At 43.0% G+C, this 19,734-nt stretch overlaps 1 protein-coding gene across 1 annotated transcript in view; it reads right to left on the reverse strand.

Annotated features, from left to right (window-relative positions):
* Positions 1-19,734, reverse strand: part of ABHD3 (abhydrolase domain containing 3, phospholipase) — a 582,671-nt gene that overhangs the window by 165,612 nt on the left and 397,325 nt on the right. Inside the window, exons 6-7 of the mRNA XM_069620889.1 lie at positions 12,279-12,452; positions 6,249-6,297 (exon numbers count right to left, since the gene is read on the reverse strand). Coding sequence (XP_069476990.1) covers positions 6,249-6,297; positions 12,279-12,452 — 223 coding nt within the window. The remainder of the gene's footprint in view (positions 1-6,248; positions 6,298-12,278; positions 12,453-19,734) is intronic.

Raw genomic sequence — 19,734 nt, forward strand, 5'->3', positions numbered from 1 at the left:
TGTGTCGACTATACTGGACCCCAGTGAGGACGGCTAGTTTAGGCTTGTCGGATGATGACATGTGTTGGGGCTGTGGCTGAAATGGGGGTACCTTATTGAACATGTTGTGGGCCTGTCCAAGGGTGGTTGATTTCTGGGATAATGTTCTGAGAAGTTTGAATTTAATACTGGAGGATACACTACAGAGAATGCCTTATTGTCAAGTTGGGAAGCCCGAGAGGGCCGCGTACCCGATGTCTTGGAGGTCGATCTCGCAGAGGTCGCCAGTCTGGAGCTCGTGAAAAGATGAACAAGTGGCACGAAGAACCAGCCTCTCCACCACCCACGATAGAAATGGGTGGAGGATGGACCGACTCCCAATGTCACGAAGGCACTCTTCTGATAACTGTGATAGCGGGACTGTGCAAGCACAGACTGGTGAGGCCAAAGTTTAGGTGAAGAATGCTGGCAAGATGAAGTCCGATGACAATACTCCGGAGGCTCAAGAACTGCAGTTGTAGTCAAAATGTCCGACGCGGCAAGACAGGTCAATACCGCAGAAAGAAAAGATCTTGGCAGATGCTGGTGGTCTGACAGGAGCAGGCAGACAGGAATGAGGGAGACCAGATATAACTAGCAGTCTGGCCCTAAAAGGAGCCGAGTAGGCGGACCCAGAGTAGACCTGGAAGAGTTACTTGGCAGGGCCCAGGTAAGTGATTGGCAGGTTCTGGACGGGATTATGACAGGAGTGGGCAGGCAGGCCCAAGACAGGACCCAGGTAAGAGTAGCAGGCAGGCCCAGGCAGGCCCTAGGTAAGTAGTTGGCTGGCCCAGGACAGGGCCCAGGTAGGGGTAAACAGGCAGGCTCAGGGCAGGACCCTGGTAGGGGAAACAGGCAGGCTCAGGACAGGACCCTGGTAGGGTAAGCAGACAGACCCAGGGCAGGACCCAAGTAAGGGTAAACAGACAGGCCCAGGGCAGGACCCAGATAAGGGTAAACAGGCAGGCTCAGGGCAAGTCTCAGGAAGGTAGAGGGCTGGCCCAGGACTGGACCCAGGTAAGTACAGGAGCACAGGAAAAAACAAGGGGAAGCGAAGCAAACTGCGTTGAGACGCGGCTTGCATTGATTCGTGGCCTCTTTTATGGGTCGCGGGCGCACGAGAGGCTTGGAACGCAAGCCGCTTCGTCTCCGGGCACCGGCGAACCCACAACGAGGCCTGGAAGGCAAGCCCTTCCAAGGAGGCGAGCCCAGTCCACGGCGCATGCGCGGAACCGCGACAGAGGTCTCCCGCGCATGCGCCGTAGGCCGCCGGGCCCAACACCCAACGCTCCTCCCCTGGCGAGTCCCCAGACGCGAACGCGCGGGTAGACTCGCCAGGAGGAAAAGGGAGCGGCAGACTCCGGTCTCCCACTTGCCATGACACTTATTCGACAATAATTTTGTCAAATAAGGAGAGAGGTGTGGTAGCTCGGGAATACGATGAATGGATTAATAGAGTGCTTGTGGTGGCAGCAAGGCACATTTTAAGGGTATGGAAATCGAGGAAAAAAACAGAAGTGGAGGGATGGCTGTTAAACTTGCAAACTTTGTCTGGTTTTCAGAAGGTCATGTTTAAAAAACAGAAGTGTGAGGAATATTACTCTAAGATTTGGGGATCATTTAATGAGCTGTATGGTTAGTGTAGGTATTGTCAAGTGAATAGATGGATGTGACATGATAGGAGAAAGGTTCTTAGGAAATTCTGTTACTTGTTGTTTGTTTGTGTTTGTCTGATGTCTTGTCTGGTCTTATCACAAGTAGGTTAAGATAAGTATTGCAATTGTTAATATCATAATTGGACTGTTAGATACTGTATATATGGTGTATTCCGAATGTTCACCTCTGATGTTATGAAAATGTTTAAAATTGTTTTATTGTTTGACATGTCTTTTAAAAGATAAATAAAGTGTTTTAAAAAAAAGAGAGTCAAGAAAGCCTCAGGAGTAATCTCCCTCGTCACAGGTCACAGTAGTGACACCCACAGAACCAAGAATCAAGAGAGCCTCCAGAGTGATCTCCCTCATCACAGTGGTGATATCCAAAGACCTCAGAGTCAAGAGTGCATCAGGAGGAATCTCCCTCGTCCCGGTGGTAATCAGTAAGAACTAAAGAGGATACTAGACCACAAGAGTTGCCGGGAGATAATCTTCATACCATCATGAGAGGGAAGAATTGATGGAACTGAAGCAAGATTTCAGAACCCCTTGGGAAGAAGTGAAGAGACTTTCAATGACTATTGCCAAAGACTATTCCAAGACAACCCTCAAGGCTGTGCAAGGAAGGTCAGGAGAAGTGAGTCATTCTGACTTGTTTTAATCGGAAACTATAGTAAAGAATTGTTGGAAAAAAGATAAAGGCAGTTTAGCAGAAGAAAAGAGGCATTCTCCTAGGACTATTTTCATTTGGATGCTGAACCCCTTTGTAGATTAGTGGTAGGGTTAGAGTAGGGTTTTGGACAGAGAAGGGGTACTTTTTATTTGGACAAACATCCTGATGATGAGCACATGAGTTGATAGTTATTTAGGTTGCGATAACCCTTTAGTGATAGGGAGAGGTCGAATCCTTTTCTTTATTTCTAAAATAAAACTTGTTGAAACATGCCACCCCTTGGTCTGACTTCTTACTCCACCACACCACACTCTTTAGATCAGGAAGTAATACATTTCTTCCTGTGGCTCTATATGTACTGCTAATCGAAGAAAATATCTGAAGGTCCAAGTAAGCATTGTTTTGTATGAACGTTAACATAAATGGCCCATTTGTGGTTGGGTGACAATCTGTGCAGTTTGTGGAATCTAATGAAGGCTTTTCTTTAACAGGGTGGCACAAGCCTGCTTCAGCTTGCTGCAACGTAAGCTTCACTAACGGATGCATTTATAAGCAGAGTCATGGTAGTAGCTAATGTCAAAACCCATTAGAACACTGGTCACTCAGGTATGTCGTTAATTGTTAGAGTAACCTATACAAAACCAAAAAATGTGGTAGTCTAAGGAGCCATGGGTGGGATTCTAAATTCAGATATGCAAATATTTTTTCCTTACCAGGTGGAGAGGAAACCTTACACGAGAGACTGATTTTGGACCTAATCTGTTGTATTTGATTATGGAAGTGTGACCATAGTAAATATGACTTTAAAGCATGCAATCGCTTTGTATACCATTTACGGCCTACTGATGAGACAAATTAACTTCTTTTCAACAGCAGCAACATAATCCAGTGAGCTTGAAATTCAGGTGGTGTAATGTTCCATAATATCATCAGCAGAAGCATCTGAGGATAGAGATGCACCTATGTTTGCAAATACTAGAAGTATATCTACTGTGGACAGTAAGGCCTTGTTCTCTAAAGAACTCCTGGGAATGAATATATTGAAATATATGTTGGTAAGGCCCAACCAGATTGCAGGATAAGCATTAACATGCCAGGATTCTAAATTCCAGGAAGCAACCCAATCAATGGTGTGCCGCTTAACATGAGCTGGGGAGAGGGGTTTAAGAAAGTGGAAGCCCAAGTTTATCATGGCATATCACTGCCTCCAGGGATCTGGTTCTCTCCAGGCTGGACTATTGCAAAAGCCTCTTTCTAAATCTGCCTGCTTCTACTCTCCGCCTTCAGCAACTTATCCAGAACAGGACTACAAGACTTGTCCTTGGCCTCAAGACCAGGGATCGCATCTCTCCAGGACTGAAATCTCTGCACTGGCTCCCAGTAGCTGAGATGATTAAGTTCAAAACCCTCTGCATCCTCCACAAGGCCTTCTGGGGCCTTTGGCCTCAATACCTTCAACTCTCTCTTCCTAAATACCTTGCTTCTCGAGCTCTTCGCTCATCTGCCTCCAACTCCTTCAGGGTCAGTCGTTTCTCCAAGCAACGAGTTGGTGGCAGATCTCTTTCTTCGACTGGGGCCTCCCTCTGGAACAGCTTCCCTGCCTCCCTGAAACTTGAGGAGAATCATCTTCGATTCCGGAAGCACCTCAACCCTTTCTCTTTGCGTCTGCTTTTTCTCCTCCTCTCCCTTGCTGATTTCCTGGCTGACACCGAAACTGCACTGGTTACCTGGCCACCCTCTAATCTCGGGCCCAGGTCCCCTCCCCCACCAGTCGCACTCCTGCACTGCCTTCCTGGCAACCCCCGCACTTGGTGACTGTTTTCTGTACCCCTACGGTCCCACTACCAGCACTTGACACCTGTTGTCTGCACTTACCCTTTCACTTGCCACCTGCTGCCCGTACTTTTACTTATTGTTTATTTATTGTATTATCCCATGTACTGCACTGCCCTCCCCCGCACTTCTCCTCCGTCCCCTTCCCAAGCACTTGCACAATCTGAATGACACCTAGCCTAGTAGGATCGTTGTCTGTCTTCCCTCTGTTCCCCCTCCCTTGCCTCGTTGCGCATTGAAACACTTGTGTATAGGCACGTTATAAATGCCATAACATATCATATCATTATACACCATCAAGACGATGCGTCATTAGTGTCATAATAATCAAAGTTGAAATCACCCAACAAAATAAAGGGGGAGGTAACTTTCATAAAGGAATAGGACTGCATCTAAAAAACATTGGTGGAACATTGGATCCTACGTTTAGTGATTAAAAAAATCTAACAGTTGCAATGAGAGTGAATTGTAAATAGCTAGATTCCTTGCAGGTAGATCATAGAGAGGGATGGAGGTGCAAGGAATAGCGCAAGATCTGAAGGAATTGTTGTAGGCCAATACTCCATCTCCTCTTCCTGACTCTCTCTTACTGTTGAGAATAAGGTATTCCTCACGGAAGGCCATAAAAAAATGGCAGGGCCAGAGAAGACTTTTAACCAGGCCTTGGTAATGACAAAAAAATCTCGATTATGCTCATCAAGAAGCCCATACATATCACTGGAAAGACATGGCAGAGACGGCAGAGACGTTGCCAAGGGAAATGTAAGCATCCCTATTAGGGTGGTTTAGGAGTGAAATGAACCCATGAGCTCTTGTGCGCTGTGAAAAATGTATACAGTATTAATTCAGAAGTGAAGGTTTGAGGTTTAAAGGACTGAACCGATAAAGGATTACTTTGGGACACATTAGCTATTTCAGTAAAATCCGCTTGCCTGAAATTAAGGATAAACTATGAGGTATTGTAACTATTGGCAGATTTTAGGTTCTTTGTAGAAGCGGAGCACCCTATATGGCTAAGGTTGGAATGCCATCTTTATTTCCAACCTGCAAGACACATAACATACCCAAGAACTAAGGTCTATGAACAAAGAATATGTCACTACCAGGAATTCGTCCTACTATGAGGAGAAGAAATTATCCAGGAAGAACGGTTCCAAACAGCCTATAGACTGAGGCAAGATGGGGTGGACCAGACGATCCTCCCCACACTGAGCAGTGACCCAGCATCTTGTGGCCATCCCAAAACCTCCACCACAAGAATCAGATAGGGACCTTTGTCACAACCTATAATGTCCAGGTGCACCCTAAGTGCGCTTAACATTTTCTAAGACAGCTTGGATGCTTTGTTAAGGCATATAAGTCTTACAGTTGTGGCTCTGTACAACTTTCATATTCACATATCCAATTCACACCATGAACTGCCATGAACTACTCAAGTGTAAATTACTCAAACATGTGCGGTGTATGCCAAAACCTACTCAAACCATCCAATAGAAAGTTATTTTGTGAATTGGTCACAAGTTCCATTCTGAATTAGCACTACCCTTTTGCTACTTTTTCCAGATGTCGCTTCAATTCCTGGAAAAATCTTTATGATTTAGCCTGTAGGTTTTAAAAGGTGAGTGAAAACTGCAATTTAACAACAAACCGCTAAAAGGCCCTTTTTTTATTGTTTCACATTACTACAGTGAGCCACAAGTTACTGAAAAGAGGAACAAAGAATGACCTGCATTAACAACCAACATTGGAAAGAGGCAAAGATCCCAACACTTCATTAAAATTACTTTGTTACTTTGGATGATAATGTAGGAAAAGCTTATGCATAGGTACAACAGGACTACATTTAAATAACAGGTTGCAAATCAGAAAGGTCAAATCTAAATGTGAGAGGTGGAAAGTAGAAATCCACATGCATAGAGACCAAAGTATCCTTGCACTAGAAGTCTCCAGGCCTCTCAGAAGACAGCCAGAAAGGAAACCAGAACAGGTGCAATAAACATATCCACTAAAATGTACCTTACACTTACATAAAAACATTTCATTGCCCGCACAAACTTTTTTCCACATACCTTCATGATAAGGTCCATGTCAAAGAGCTTCTCCAAAATATGCCGGTGCCTGAAAAATATAAAATTATGTAATATTTGACAATAAGATTACAATAATGTGAAGGCATCATGAAGTAAGACACAGACAACAGACAACAGATTCAACTTTCTAAAAATGTTTTTATTTTTCTTAAATGCCAGGATGGAGTAAGGCCTAACTTACCCTATGCTAAGGTGGGGTTTCCCTACCTAAACAAAATTCAGGACTTAAAAGTCTGTCTGTGTCCAAAACCTATACTTGCCCTGCCCTTAAAACTAAATATATACAATGTGTAGGGATGTCAGCAGCAAAAGAAATTGTGTTCAAAATTGTGTTCCGAGCTTCTTCCAGCGCCTGGCTTATAGTCAGCTTCCCCTTTCCCAAATTCAGAACAGTTCCAAAAGGCCTCAGGGTTCCCTTCCACCAAGAGTTCAGCACAGTTCAAAAAGATCTTCGGACTCCCTTTCCCAAGAGTTCAACACAGTTCAAAAAGTCCCAAGGTTATCTTCTCTATCTTCTCTAAGAATTCAACTCAGTTCATAACGTCTTGGGGTTCCCTTCCCCAAGAGTACAAATCTTTCAACTTGTAAAAAGAACAAGGAGCAATTCAAAACCTTCTTTGACACCCATGCTTTTCTCTAGTTAAGGTGTCTCGGCTCCCTTCCCCAAAAGTTCAGCTCTTTTAGCTTCAAAACTAAAATCAGTTCAAATCTTCTGGCTTTTCAATAGTTCACAGAGGTTGCTTTCTTTCTGCATTTCTCATTCACGCCAGCAACCGTGGCAAAAATACAAACTTCTTTACATTTGCTTTCCTTGGCTCTTTCCAAGTAGGGGTCACTTGGTATTGGCGCAGTTGTCGGACCAAGGGCACTTGGGGGTTGGGGAGAGGATGTCCGCAGGCGAGACATGGTGTCCCCTTTTTCCTTGTAATAACCTACCTTACCCTCCCCCACTGCCTTTATAGGCTGTTGCCAATCACTTCCCTTCATTTCCCCTCATTTATACCACTATAGAACTGGGACAAAGAAGAGGCGACTAGGAGTGGTACACACTAACATGTCATTTCACCTCTCTGGTACTCAGACGAGAAAGAGGCCTGAATACTGTTGTAAGGGTCAGGCATGTCCAGAGAACACCAATAACTATGGTCAGGCAACTGGACTTGAGGACTCACACCTGCAACCTGTTAAATGGTTGCTAGTGCATAAAAGGTGGGGCCGATAATCAGGAGGAAGAGACCAGCAGGAGAGAAGCTGGACTGAGCATTTAGGGCATGCAAGGGGAGAAATCCTGTTGAGAAGGAGCCTGCCGGGGAGAGCCCTGCCTGGAAGTCAGGACGCCGGCAAATACACAGGAAAGACTGGGCCCGCCGAGTCCTGAGCAGGCCGTGAGAGGGTCACAGTGGTTTCAGCCTCCCTGGTTGAGTGCCCAAAGCAGGAGCTGTGGGGAACAGTAGAGAAATTGCTGCAAGTTAGCGGCAGCGTCCGTGAGAGGCGAGCAGAGCTGCCGGCAACCCACAGAGGGATTAGCAGAGTGCGATAGCAGCTCGCAATACTACGGAGCCCTGTATGCAGAGCAGAAGAAGAGGAAAGAAGCTGCCTCGAGGAGCCACCAACAACTGGTGAGTGAACAAAAGGAAACACTTGTAACGGAAAGCTCCTGGGGGCTACTACAGGACAAAAGTAATTGCTGAATGAACAAAATGAGATGTACAAGCTGAAGTGAACCCAAAGTGAAGGGTTGTAGTGAACAATACAAGCAAGTATGAAGTGAAGGAAAGAGCACCACGGAGTGAACTGTATGAAAGAACACCTTGTGGCAAAGTCAAGAGATTGGCAAAGAGGAAAACACATTGTGGCAAAGCCAAAAGACTGGCAAGGAGAAAGCAAAGTGAATGTGACCAAGAGCACAGGTGCAGGGATAGAAGAACTTGTGTGGGCAAGACAACCTAGGGGTACCGTTTTCATGACCTGTAATGGGTGGACCGTGTGGTCCGACAACTGCACCTGGACTGAAGTTACGCTATCTGTGAGAGTCACAGAAACATAGAAATAACAAATCTGCATGTATGAAAGAGACTGCTCAAGTGAAGCAGAAGAAAGCAATCTGTATAAGCTGTCGAGGAAACAGAAGGAGTGTAAAGTTGACCTGGAACTGATTTTGAATATTAAGAGACAAACTAAATGTGATTTGGCAAGCTGGACCGACTGAAGTCTTGGGGAAGGGAAACCTAGGACCTTATGAATGATCTTGTCACCTTGGGAAAAGGTCCAAAATGGCCCTTAGGCCATTTTGGAACTGTGATGTCTTCTTGGGGAAGGGTACCCTGTGGTCCCTTTTGAACTGTGTTGTCGTCTTGGGGAAGGGAACACCGTGACTTTGTCAAACTATTTTGAACTTGAGGAAGGGGAGCTGGAAAGCAAGAAAAGAGCTGGAAGAACCTCAGTTTATTTTGGAACCCTATTTGATTTGTTGTTGACATCCCCAAACATTGTTTAGCTTTAGTTGTGAGGGCAAGTATAGGTTTTGGACACAGACAGACTTAAGTTAAATTCACTGCCTTAGACTATCCTTAGTTTCTTGAGGTAGGAAAATCACACCTTAGCGTAGGGCAGTTAGGCTTTCAACCATCCTGACATATAAGCTAATGCAACTATTTTGTTTGAACTTTGAATCTGTTGTCTGTGTCTTGCTTCATTATGACTTCACAGTGCACCAGCATTATTGGCTACTGAACATGTTCAAATCATGACTAAAGCCTGCATTTGGTACTAAAATAAAGGTGCAACTAAAAAAGATTAAAGTGGGTTTACAAAAACGAAAAAAAGAAGCACAGGAGGGGTTCGCGTTATGCAGAGTCAAAAATATTATACAGAACAGAACAAATTCTGGACAAGGATGTCAATAGTGACACCTTACAGAAGAAAAGATTCAAACTTCTTAAAATGATAACATGAGTAGCGTGTCAATATGTTTTGACAAATTTCCAGTTGTTCATTGAGATGAATCTGTGTAGAAAATACTCCACCCAAGCAGCAAAGTTGAGTTTGTTAAAGTGTGATGTTGTCAAATTGGTTAATTTGTGGGTAGTGCCTAGCATGTAGAAGATCTTTTGCCAACTGGGTGATACTCATATGTGAACAAGGGTTGGGATAGGATTATGGTAAATAAATGCCCTCTCTGAATTAGTTGGAAAATACTATCTGCCCTCAAATTCTCCACCCAGCCTACATACGGTCTACATTTAAAAAGGTACACGTATGGACATTTATTATCTCATTTGTCTATGTTAAAACCCAATCTAAAGGTTTTCAAATATTTAGCCTCTTTTGATTTGTCTTGTGTAAGAATATTAATAATTTCAAATTGTTTAGGGCGTATTCGTCAAATACATGGCCCGTCTCAAAATATTTCAAACTCAGGTTAAGACTTGCCTTATGGGAGGATTTCCTCATCCAGCTCCTCTCCTATACTTGGCAAGGAGTGTGTGGGCCTCCTACATAGGAGGTCCCCTCTGACCTAAATCAAAACTACCTATTGAACTCAAGTAAACAAGACATTATGAAATAAAATCATGAGAGAGATGATCGCCTCATAACAAAATTAAATTTGAATTGAGTCTCATTAAAATCACAACAATAGATTTGGATAGAGTATATCTAGCCATCTGACACGGGGGTAGAGAGTTTGAACGCCTAACACTGATGACATCGTTTCAGCCAACGATTTCTGGGAATTGGCTGAAAATGTAAAGAGAAAAATGCTGCATCACATTATACCTAAGACAGGAAGTGGGGTGGTGGGGGTGTCCCCCGCTTTTCTTGAACAGTGTAATGGGTTCAGGGGTTGTGGGGGTGTACCCAGCTTCTATTAGATGGATTGGAGGCTGAAAGAAAGTGCGATGGATTTAAATGTGACTTTCGCTTTCATTTCAGTGAAAGCAGAGTTGCGTCAGGACCATGAACTGTGAGCAGCCAACAGGAAATAGAAGAGGTAAACCATGGAGAGAGGAGGGCAGGGGCGCGGGGCGAATGTCGGGGCATCTGCTCTCAATAAATAATTATTAACACCTTTCCCAATACCAAACCTCTTAGTTCAACATACTCCTAAATACCAAATCAGGTATTGCAGGAGATATTGAGCTCCCATTATGAGATGATAATGCCTGAACTGTAGTACTCTATGCAGAGATTTTAAATCAATGATTTCATGCAGCCAGGCTGTCTGGAAAATGTTTGGGATGTTACGGATCTCCAGATCTCACAGAGGGCAGCATGCACAGTGAGTAGCAAATAGAAAGGTTCAGTAATTAGAAAGTTCCATTAAGCCACTGACAGACACGGTGAGACAATCACTTCAACAAAGGGGTAGAAAACTATTTTTGAAGATAGCCATCTGCTTTGGGATTGGAGCGTACAGGGAAGAAACGTCAACAGGGTTCTCCCCCTAACTTGTTTGTTTAGGGGACTAGTTATACTGTTCTTCCAATACCTGCACAAAGTTCTCATCAATGCTTTCGGTATGCTTTATGGGTTATTCCTCTCAGTTCCAGCATGCACTGTTTTCTTCTGACTTCACAATTCTTTTGTTCCGACTGCAAGATCCAGCATGCAGCGTTTTTCTCAGTGTGCTCTTTCTCAGCGTGTTACTTCATCAGGGTTTGGCCCACGTCAATTATCCATCTCAAGAACTTTGGGCCAGCTTCTTATTGTTTCCGGTATCCATCCACGAACCCTTGCTATAGTCTCGGTTGTGGGTGTTGTCATCACCTCATCTCTTGTTCTCCTCTCAGGCGTCTCTACTACACCCTAGTGGCTGGCATATCTTTCTCTTCCTGCTCTTGTATTCTCTTACGGCACCCATGCTCCCCTGGTCTGGCAGTGTCAAGCTCTGCCGCAACTCTGCATTCTTCGGGCGCCAGAGCCCACAATCTTTGAGATTTCCATGGTGCCTGGGAGACTGGGCACGTTTCAGGAACTACGGCTCCTGACATCCTCGGCGCCTGCACTCTCGCTGACGTTTGACCAATCTGGCATGGGGAACCGCTAGCTAATCACCAATGCACAAATAAATACCCTGCGTTGTGGCGGCCCCGTGCTCCTCAAAAAGTAACTTCCTGTGAGAGTCACACTTCTCCTGTGGACTCTGATCTGGCTTTCTGGACCCTTGGCTTTGTTCTCCTGACCTGTCAACGGATTAACCTTATTTGTAACAATAACTCCTGGCTCTGTTTCCAGGATTGGAACCAACTTGTGTTCTCCAATTAAGATATTAGATTGTCCCTGCGTGTCCTTGTTACTGTTTGGATTCATCAGGATGATGACTCGGCTTGGGCTTATTTGAACTTTGATACTGGATTGTACTTGTTTGCTCATGACATCTGGATGGAATTCTCACTTGGATTTTGACCTAGCTTCTGCTCACTGGATTGCACCCTTTGAATTGGCTTTTGGGCTTTTATGTATTTCTTTAGTTTACCGTCCTCATGGCGCCCCGGTTAGTTCGCTTCCGACTATTTTTCTTTGGGCTTTGGGAGCCCATTCTCCACACCTGGTGCTCAGACCAACACCAGTTCGGTAATTTGGTCTATGCACTCAGGTAACAGCCAGGTGGAGTGTGTGATCCACATAGGTTTCCAGTAATCTGAGAACCTTTCTGAGGTAGGATAAGGGAAAGGGAGAGACAGGTGGTCAGAAAGCCAGTGTGTACCCTTCTGTGAGTATTATTGTTCTTTGGTTCTAGGAATTATGGCACTTGGGAATGACAAAAGGGTTGCAAATAAAAGAAGTAAAAATTAAAAAATACATTATTGGTTACATTCACAAATTAAAAAGAAATCTGTGCAAGCAAACTAAACTACATATTTTTATGATCAGCCTTTTGGTATGTGGAAAACAAAAATAAAAGCACTAGTATCAAGTCCTCATATGATCTCAAAACTGGAATATTAGCTGGAACTTAAAGGAATCAAAAGCATCCTTAAAACTTTTAGATATGGAAAGAGAGCTCACCTATTAACAGAAGCTTGTAGGCAGGTGGTCAAGTAATAATTGAAAAGGAGCCAGTTAAGTGGTCTTTCCAGTGATACTGCAGACTGTAATACATCCCAGCCAGCTGAAAAAATAGCGGCTGCCTTCAGAGGTGTTTCCCGACCTGTTTTACTAAGGTAGTGTAACAGCAGCATACTAGCAGAAATTAAAGAGAAAAAAGTGTGTGGTTAATTATTTTCAATTATGGCCCAAAAACTCTTACCATTTTCTAGGAAACATATTAAACCAGTGACATACACAAAATTATAAACAAACTAGCAATACATTTGCCTTAGACGCCTCTATGTAACAGGCTTTAACAGCCCAGACCTGACGTATGTGCCTGATGAACAGCCAAGGGCACATTTGAAGGGTAAGGGACATTCAAACTCATAATGTTTAGGCATTTTTAAAACATTTTTTTTTAAATGTATTGTATTGTTTTATTCAAACCTTATACAAAAAGACTGAAAGTATTAAAAACATCCATTAAAAATATCCAATCATCACATAATTGTTTCCTAAAATTATCATTAATATTAATACTATCCATAAAATTGTACACATTTCCATCATATTTACAATTTTCTTCACATTATAGTCAATTTTAACTTTCTTAAACATTTCCCAACTATATTGTCTAAGCCATATTTCTCCCGCTAAACAGTCGATCACAAAATTCTTCTGTGTTCAACGAGTTGGCATCATAAACAAATCTTGTGTACGTTGCCAATCTCTGAGATTGTAGAGTGGGACATTTTATCATAATATGATGGAGGGTCTCCATTTTGTGCCTAGATGCACAGAAACTGCTGTTATTGTCTTCTGCAGTTTTCCTAATGCAATCTATTTCTCTGGTTGCAATTAGATTTGATCTAAATCTTAGAAAATACTCCTATAACATGCATCAGGGAATTTCTCCAAGTAAATCGGGACAACCGAGTAGTTCTTATTTTCACATTCAATATATTTGTATAATTTATTTTGGTCCCTGACACCAGTCCCACTCATACAGTTTGGTCTTTACAGCACCTGGGTACAGGCTAATATCATTAAATGTTAATTTTACAATGTCTAGAATCTTTCCACACGTACCCATAAAAACATTCATAATACCAGCATTGGGATACTCCACCTGCCGCATTAAATCATAATATAATTTTTTTTAGAAGAGGTCATGATATTTCTCAAAAGGGATAGCACCTTCCATAAATAGGTAGCATATAACGAGAGCAACCCCAATTCATACCACAAAATTGTGACTGGCACACAATTAGGTAACGCCAGTGCCTTGCGCCCAATTTTTCCCCTCCAAACGTTCAAAGTTGATTTTATCTGACAACGAACAAACCTCCAGACTGTACATGGTGGCTGAGTGACGTTTGAGCAGTAGAATTTATCCAAAAGGATTATTGAGAATTGACAGTATTTCCTAGCAATACATTTCATCTGGGTTCTAAATTGATCTGCTCTCTTATCAAGTCTTTGTATCATAGTAGACTTCTGAGAAGGATAATGTCGTCCGCATAGGCGAGCCAATGCACTTTGCAACCATCAATCTTAGGTGATATAAATGCTGCTTTGTTCAAGTGGTCACCTGTGTCTGAGACATATATTTTAAAGAAACACAGAGCCAACACGCAATCTTGTCTCAAGCCCTTGTTTGTGTTTATTTCCCTGGCTAATGTCCCTTTCAAATCCATTCTAACTCTAAGATTAGTGTTATTGTGTAGATTAATCAATACATTCAGCTGGTTGTCGGGAAATTGACAGTTTTTCCATTTCGTTCATTGGCAAAATCAGCTAACCATGAGTGTGAGAGAGGTCTATAGAGGCAATATATAGAGCTATGGTATCCTTTTAACAGGCCTTATCTAATCTATCAATACATTAATAACAAAGCCATTCAAGGAGGTGCTCACCCCTTTCCTAAATACTGTTTGTTCTTTAGAAAGTCTACCAGTCAAATTTTCCCATACATCAATTTCTTTCAAAATTAGTGACAAGAAGATTTTACAGTCTACATCCAGAAGTGTAATAGGGTGAGAATTTGTTGGGTTTTTATTATAAACCTTTAAAAAAAATAGGGATGATGTAATAGGTTTTCCGAGAGTGGGGATTGTTTTAGTTATTATTATTATTATTATTATTATTATTATTATTATTATTATTATTATTATTATTACTTTGCCAAAGTGTATAAACAGTAGTGCAGCCCATATGTTATTAAAGTAAAATTATAAGGCCCATCTTTCCCTATCACTATGGGTGATACCTGCCTATATTACTTATGGAGGGCTAGTGAGTGAGGTGTGAGTCTCCAAAGAAATGAATCCACTGTCCAAAGCTAATCTCGCTGACCCTACCACTACAAATGAACTAACTTAAGCCAGGAGAAGGACTCCCGTCTCCTGGGGGATACTTCTAGTATCAGTCTGCTGAGTTCTGGATTAATACAAAATCCTTAAATAGTCTCTTGTGATTCCTCTGATCAATTCCTGTAACTCTTCAAATGGACTCTTGCCGTTTTCTTTCTCTTTGGGATTCCCTTTTGGGGGTCTGATACAACCTCTACTTTTTGGGCTGTTGGTTTCAGCGTGTTGTGGGGAAATATTATTGCTCTGGAAGGCTCTATCTCCTGGGGATTCTTGGTTCCACTTTATCTGGTCTACTTGATTCTGTGTTTGATTTCATTGACTACTTCCTTTGAAGGTTGTCTCATAATGTTCTCTCTCTTCTCTTGTATCATAACACTTTAAGTTCATCAACTTCTGAGTAATCCTTTCTCTTGGATCATTATTTCCACGGAAATGAGTGGTAGCACTGCATAACGATTCCCTCGATGCCTCCCGTTATTCCTATTCTCCCTGTTATCTTTGCGTGGGAAGGGAAATGTCCTCCGGAGCCAGGGGGATCGCCTCTCTGGTTTCGCTCTGCCGTCGGCTTGTTTCCTTCGGCTTTCTTTCGCTTGGTTCTCCTTTTCTCTTCTCTGTGTCTTCGTGTTTCAGGAGCTGACCGGGCACCCTGTTGTAAAATACTGCTGTGGTATCAGCGATTGTTTGGGGACCTCTGGTCCACCACTGATCCTATGCGTTCCTCTCTCCCGGCCTTCTCTTGCCCGTGTCTCGCAATAGCTCTGGCATACCGCTTTCTAGTGTAGGGCGAGCTTGAAACTCACAGGCTTCCTTGCTTATACTCACACTGCTACCTGCAGATATTGCACGGCTAAGAGTCTTCCCTAGCCGACGGGATAGCACCAAACTGTTATTCCCAATCCATGGAGTCCAATGGGGGGAGTTGCCGGTATTACCGGCACTGGTAACACTGGTGACAGAGATACTGGCAATTTCTGCTGGTGGGGTTGCGGGAATTAGTCCAGCTCTTAACTTGGAGTTTGCTGGTGCGGAAACGTGCTGGTAAACATAGTTAATGGCACGTTCATTCCGCACTAGCAAACTCGTAATGAGGCCCAAGGTCTTTTCTTATGTGATAATGATGTCTATCAAGTGTTTCTTTGTCCCAGTTTTGAGATTTAACAGTCTCTGTCATCATGACAATTATTTCTTTGTCCCATTCTTGGGGTTGAACAGTTTCTGGAATTGTGAAACATCTCATGTAGGCCAGGGTGTGCACAGTTTTAGGGAGTTCCTCACAAGAACGGGAGTCATATCTCTTAAGGGGGAGTCTCTCCTGGTGAGGTGCCACTTTCCTTGACCCATTAGGCAGGGTCTTGCGGAGCAGGCTCATCTCCCTAGCATCACAGTCAAGTGAGAAGATACTCTTCTCGTATCACTCTCTCTTTCATTAGGTAAGGATAAACATGTTGAATTTAGATCTCCTGCAATAAGGATAAGGAGACAGTTCAATTTCAATGTTTACAATGAAACAAGAGGGGGTTGTTCTGTTACAATGCCTGCTCCTGACCTCTTTTATGCCCATTGCTCTTTCTGTTCCTTCCTGATGGCATTTACGGGAATGGCTACCAAAGGACATGCCACCTTCTGCCTGTTACTGACAGTCAAGGACTGTGCAGTGATTTCCTTTCACTTGATAAGTAAGGACCACCTTTTGTTCTTTTTTTCTCTGATTCGTCACAAGTTTGGTTGCAGGTCATACGTGTGCGTCAGGCTGGGCAGTCATTCTGGCTGGGGACACACACTTGTGTGATTTGAGGGTTGAGTACACAACACGGGACAAGTCTACTTACTTTGGAGACCGGCAGTCAGGCCCCTCCTCCTTACCTGGAAGTCTCTAGAGGTACAGTTGTCCCTGGTAAACATTGCTTTTCTGTCAGACATGCCGTAATGTCAGAACAGTGTTACCAACAGTTGGCAGAGAGCAATGGAGTTTAATGGCTCCTTACCCTATGAGGTGTACTGATAGAAGAAGTCATCTTTTAGATGGAATTTTCTTTCCTAATGTTGTCAGGGTGGTTTTCAGCATGGTGTTTTGTCTCATGAATGCATCTTTTTAAGTAACCATTCCATTTGGTCTCTTTCACAAATTCACTTTGGACTTAGTCTCTCAAAATCTGCTGTGAGTTTTCTTTTTCTCAGTCTTTATGGAGTGCTTTGGTACCATTAATACATTTCTCAACATACAGCCTCACAACTCTTCGTCTCTCAGTTTTTCTTTGGTGTCTGAGCTTTCCTTCTCTCTCTCAATCTCTACAGAACGTTTAAGTACCCCGAGTACGTTTTACAATATGCAGCATCAGGACAAACTCATGTTCTTGCTTTTCGAGGGTCCCTCTTGTCCTTATTGTCTTTGTTCTTCTCTTTCCATTCTGGGTCTGTCCACTGACTTCCAATGTGATAGCTTCTCTCTGCATGCTGCTCTTCTCCCTGGATATCAATCAACTTTCTCCAGCTTTCGCACAACCTCTCGCGGATCATGTCGGCATGTCTCCTGTAAGGGTCCACAATTCAGACTCGGACACAAGGGTGTCATAATTTTGGGTAAAGACTATTATTAAATTATAAAGGGTTGGAAAAATACATCTCTGTTCCTAAAACTAAGAGGGGACTCCCTACCTCTAAAGAAACGAATGAAAATGTTAGGAAGTCTGAAATGTAAAATAGTCAGTCCCTGTTGTGTACAAAAGGACACCTACTTCTGCCCCAACACTAATATACTGCCATAACTGTGCAAGGAACGCCTTTACTTCAAATAAACAGTGTTCTTGGTGTTCCCAGTAAAGAGAAAAGTCTCCAGGTTCGCTGATAGTAACATGATGCAAATTAATGTTAAAAAATAGCAAGTTCCAAAGCTAGGGTAATGCTCCTTTCCCCTAGGTTTATTATTCTTCCAAGAGCGCACAAAGAATTGCCTCTTCTATTCCCAGTCCTTCAATCCCCCAAACTTGGCATATATTTCTCTACCAAGTATAGGCTTTGCTTTATCAATTCCAGAGTCTTCGTTCCCCTGGTTTCTAATCTTCTAGATTGGAGTGAGTCCCTTACTCGCAAAGGTGATCCTTATAAACTGTCTCTTCCACTGGGTCCCAGACCCTTCTGGCTTTAGACTTTGGTTTCTGATATGGGTGTGGGACCGAGACACGCACAGGTTTGTTGCCCCTTGGTTCACTCTCCGGCCAAGTTGAAAGGGGCCCCTAGGGGTCCCTAACGTCTATGGAAACAAGGCGAGTCACCACACACGATAGATACGGCAGACACAAGGTTGTATTCCCAAAGCTAGGCTTTATTGCAAAGCAAAAGTCTCAGTTGGCCAACTCGGTCTCACGCCCCGCGACATGTATCTCTAGACCTCGAGGGACGCAAGAGCGTGAAATTACGTACATCAGTTACATATATACAAAATGCATATCAAACAATCAGCTATGACATGTTTAACACCCCCCTTTTATTGGATTTCTTTGAACTTGGTGTGATGATGGACATCTCCGACAACTATGACACCTTCAAACATCTATTCTAGTAACAATTTGCAATTTGTGAGTGCGGAGGCATCTTTCTGTTGTTGAATAGAACACAGCGCTTCTGTTCTTGGAAGTGAGCTACATACGGGGGGGAAGAGTTGCATTCCGGACCTTGCTATCTATTAGGTGCTATTCGTGTCCTGGGAGCCGACACGCTCTAGCGGGCTCAGCAAAGGGGGGCCGTAAGAAAAGCATAATTCAAGCCTTTAGCTATATTATTCTAACATATTCTACCATATAACGAGACTGGCGATTCTTGTTACATCAAAGTGGCCGTTCATTGGCAAACTCGAAAACCTATATTCTGTCATATCGTGCATGAGACGGTTGGCCCACGGCCACCAAAATACATTTGCGGTCACAAAGTAGAGGTATCCATTTTTCTAGACTGACAAACCCTCCTTTGGCCGTATGCCAAAACGTCTCATCTGTTTATTGAAACCTCCTCTAGTGATGATGAGTCTGAAGTACTTATGTCTGAATTTTGCATGCTATCGTAAACATCCTTGTCTTCATCAATATCTATTGCCATCAACTATTTTACTGCTCTCATCTCATTTGGGTTTTGGTCAGTTCGACCATGAGGTTGTTTTTTCTTTGTCATCATATGCATACATCCTTCCGTACATCCCTTCCGTACATCCCACTTCAGCGCAAACTATGGGTAGACAATGTATACAACAACAGCACGTTAGGAATATTCCAAACACCACTACTAATATTGAGATCAACTTCCATCCCCAAGAACGTAGTATTCCCCAAAACCAAGATCCTATTCCCCAGCTTCCTTCTCCAGTAGGGAGTTCAGAGCTTAGGATGTGCATTTTCTTTATTGCTTCAAAGATCATGGGGGAATAGTCATCGAAATAAACGCAACACGCTGATCCCACTATTTTGCAAATTCCCCAACGATCAACCAGGATCACATCGAGAGCCATTCTATTTTGCAGCGTCATTAACCTGATTCCTCTTTCTTCCAACGTCATGTTAAATAGTATATCTGTTGTTGTGTTTATTGTATTTTTTAGGATTCTGGACAGTTGCCTTATATTATAGGAGCTCACTATTTGCCCTAAGAATGGAATGAATGATTTTGCTACATCAGTTGCTATTAAAACACCCTCGTCAGTCCTTTTGACTCTAGTTCTGGATAGTCTGGCCATGTCTGCCGTTTCTAAGAGGAATACTCCTGGGAACAGTAGACCTAGGTAACATGTACCTCCCCAGTTTCTGGGCAACCAAGGATATGCTTTCTCTCCACATATAAAATAAACTGGATCACCTACATATACTGGTTCGATTTCCCATTTTAATACCACTGTATTCATGCATCCAGTATATGGTCCGACTGAAAAAGAGCCTTTCTTTTTTAGACAAAAAGGGACAGTTCTTGGGCTATAATTCACTGTGTAAGATGGGGGATTGCATCTTTGTCCCCTTCTGTTCTTACACGAAACGTCATTACAGATGTTTTTTTCTGGTGGGGACAATCTATCTCGT

Source organism: Ambystoma mexicanum, chromosome 5q, assembly GCF_040938575.1.
Source record: "Ambystoma mexicanum isolate Mex_15411 chromosome 5q, UKY_AmexF1_1, whole genome shotgun sequence".
Taxonomy (NCBI): domain Eukaryota; kingdom Metazoa; phylum Chordata; class Amphibia; order Caudata; family Ambystomatidae; genus Ambystoma; species Ambystoma mexicanum.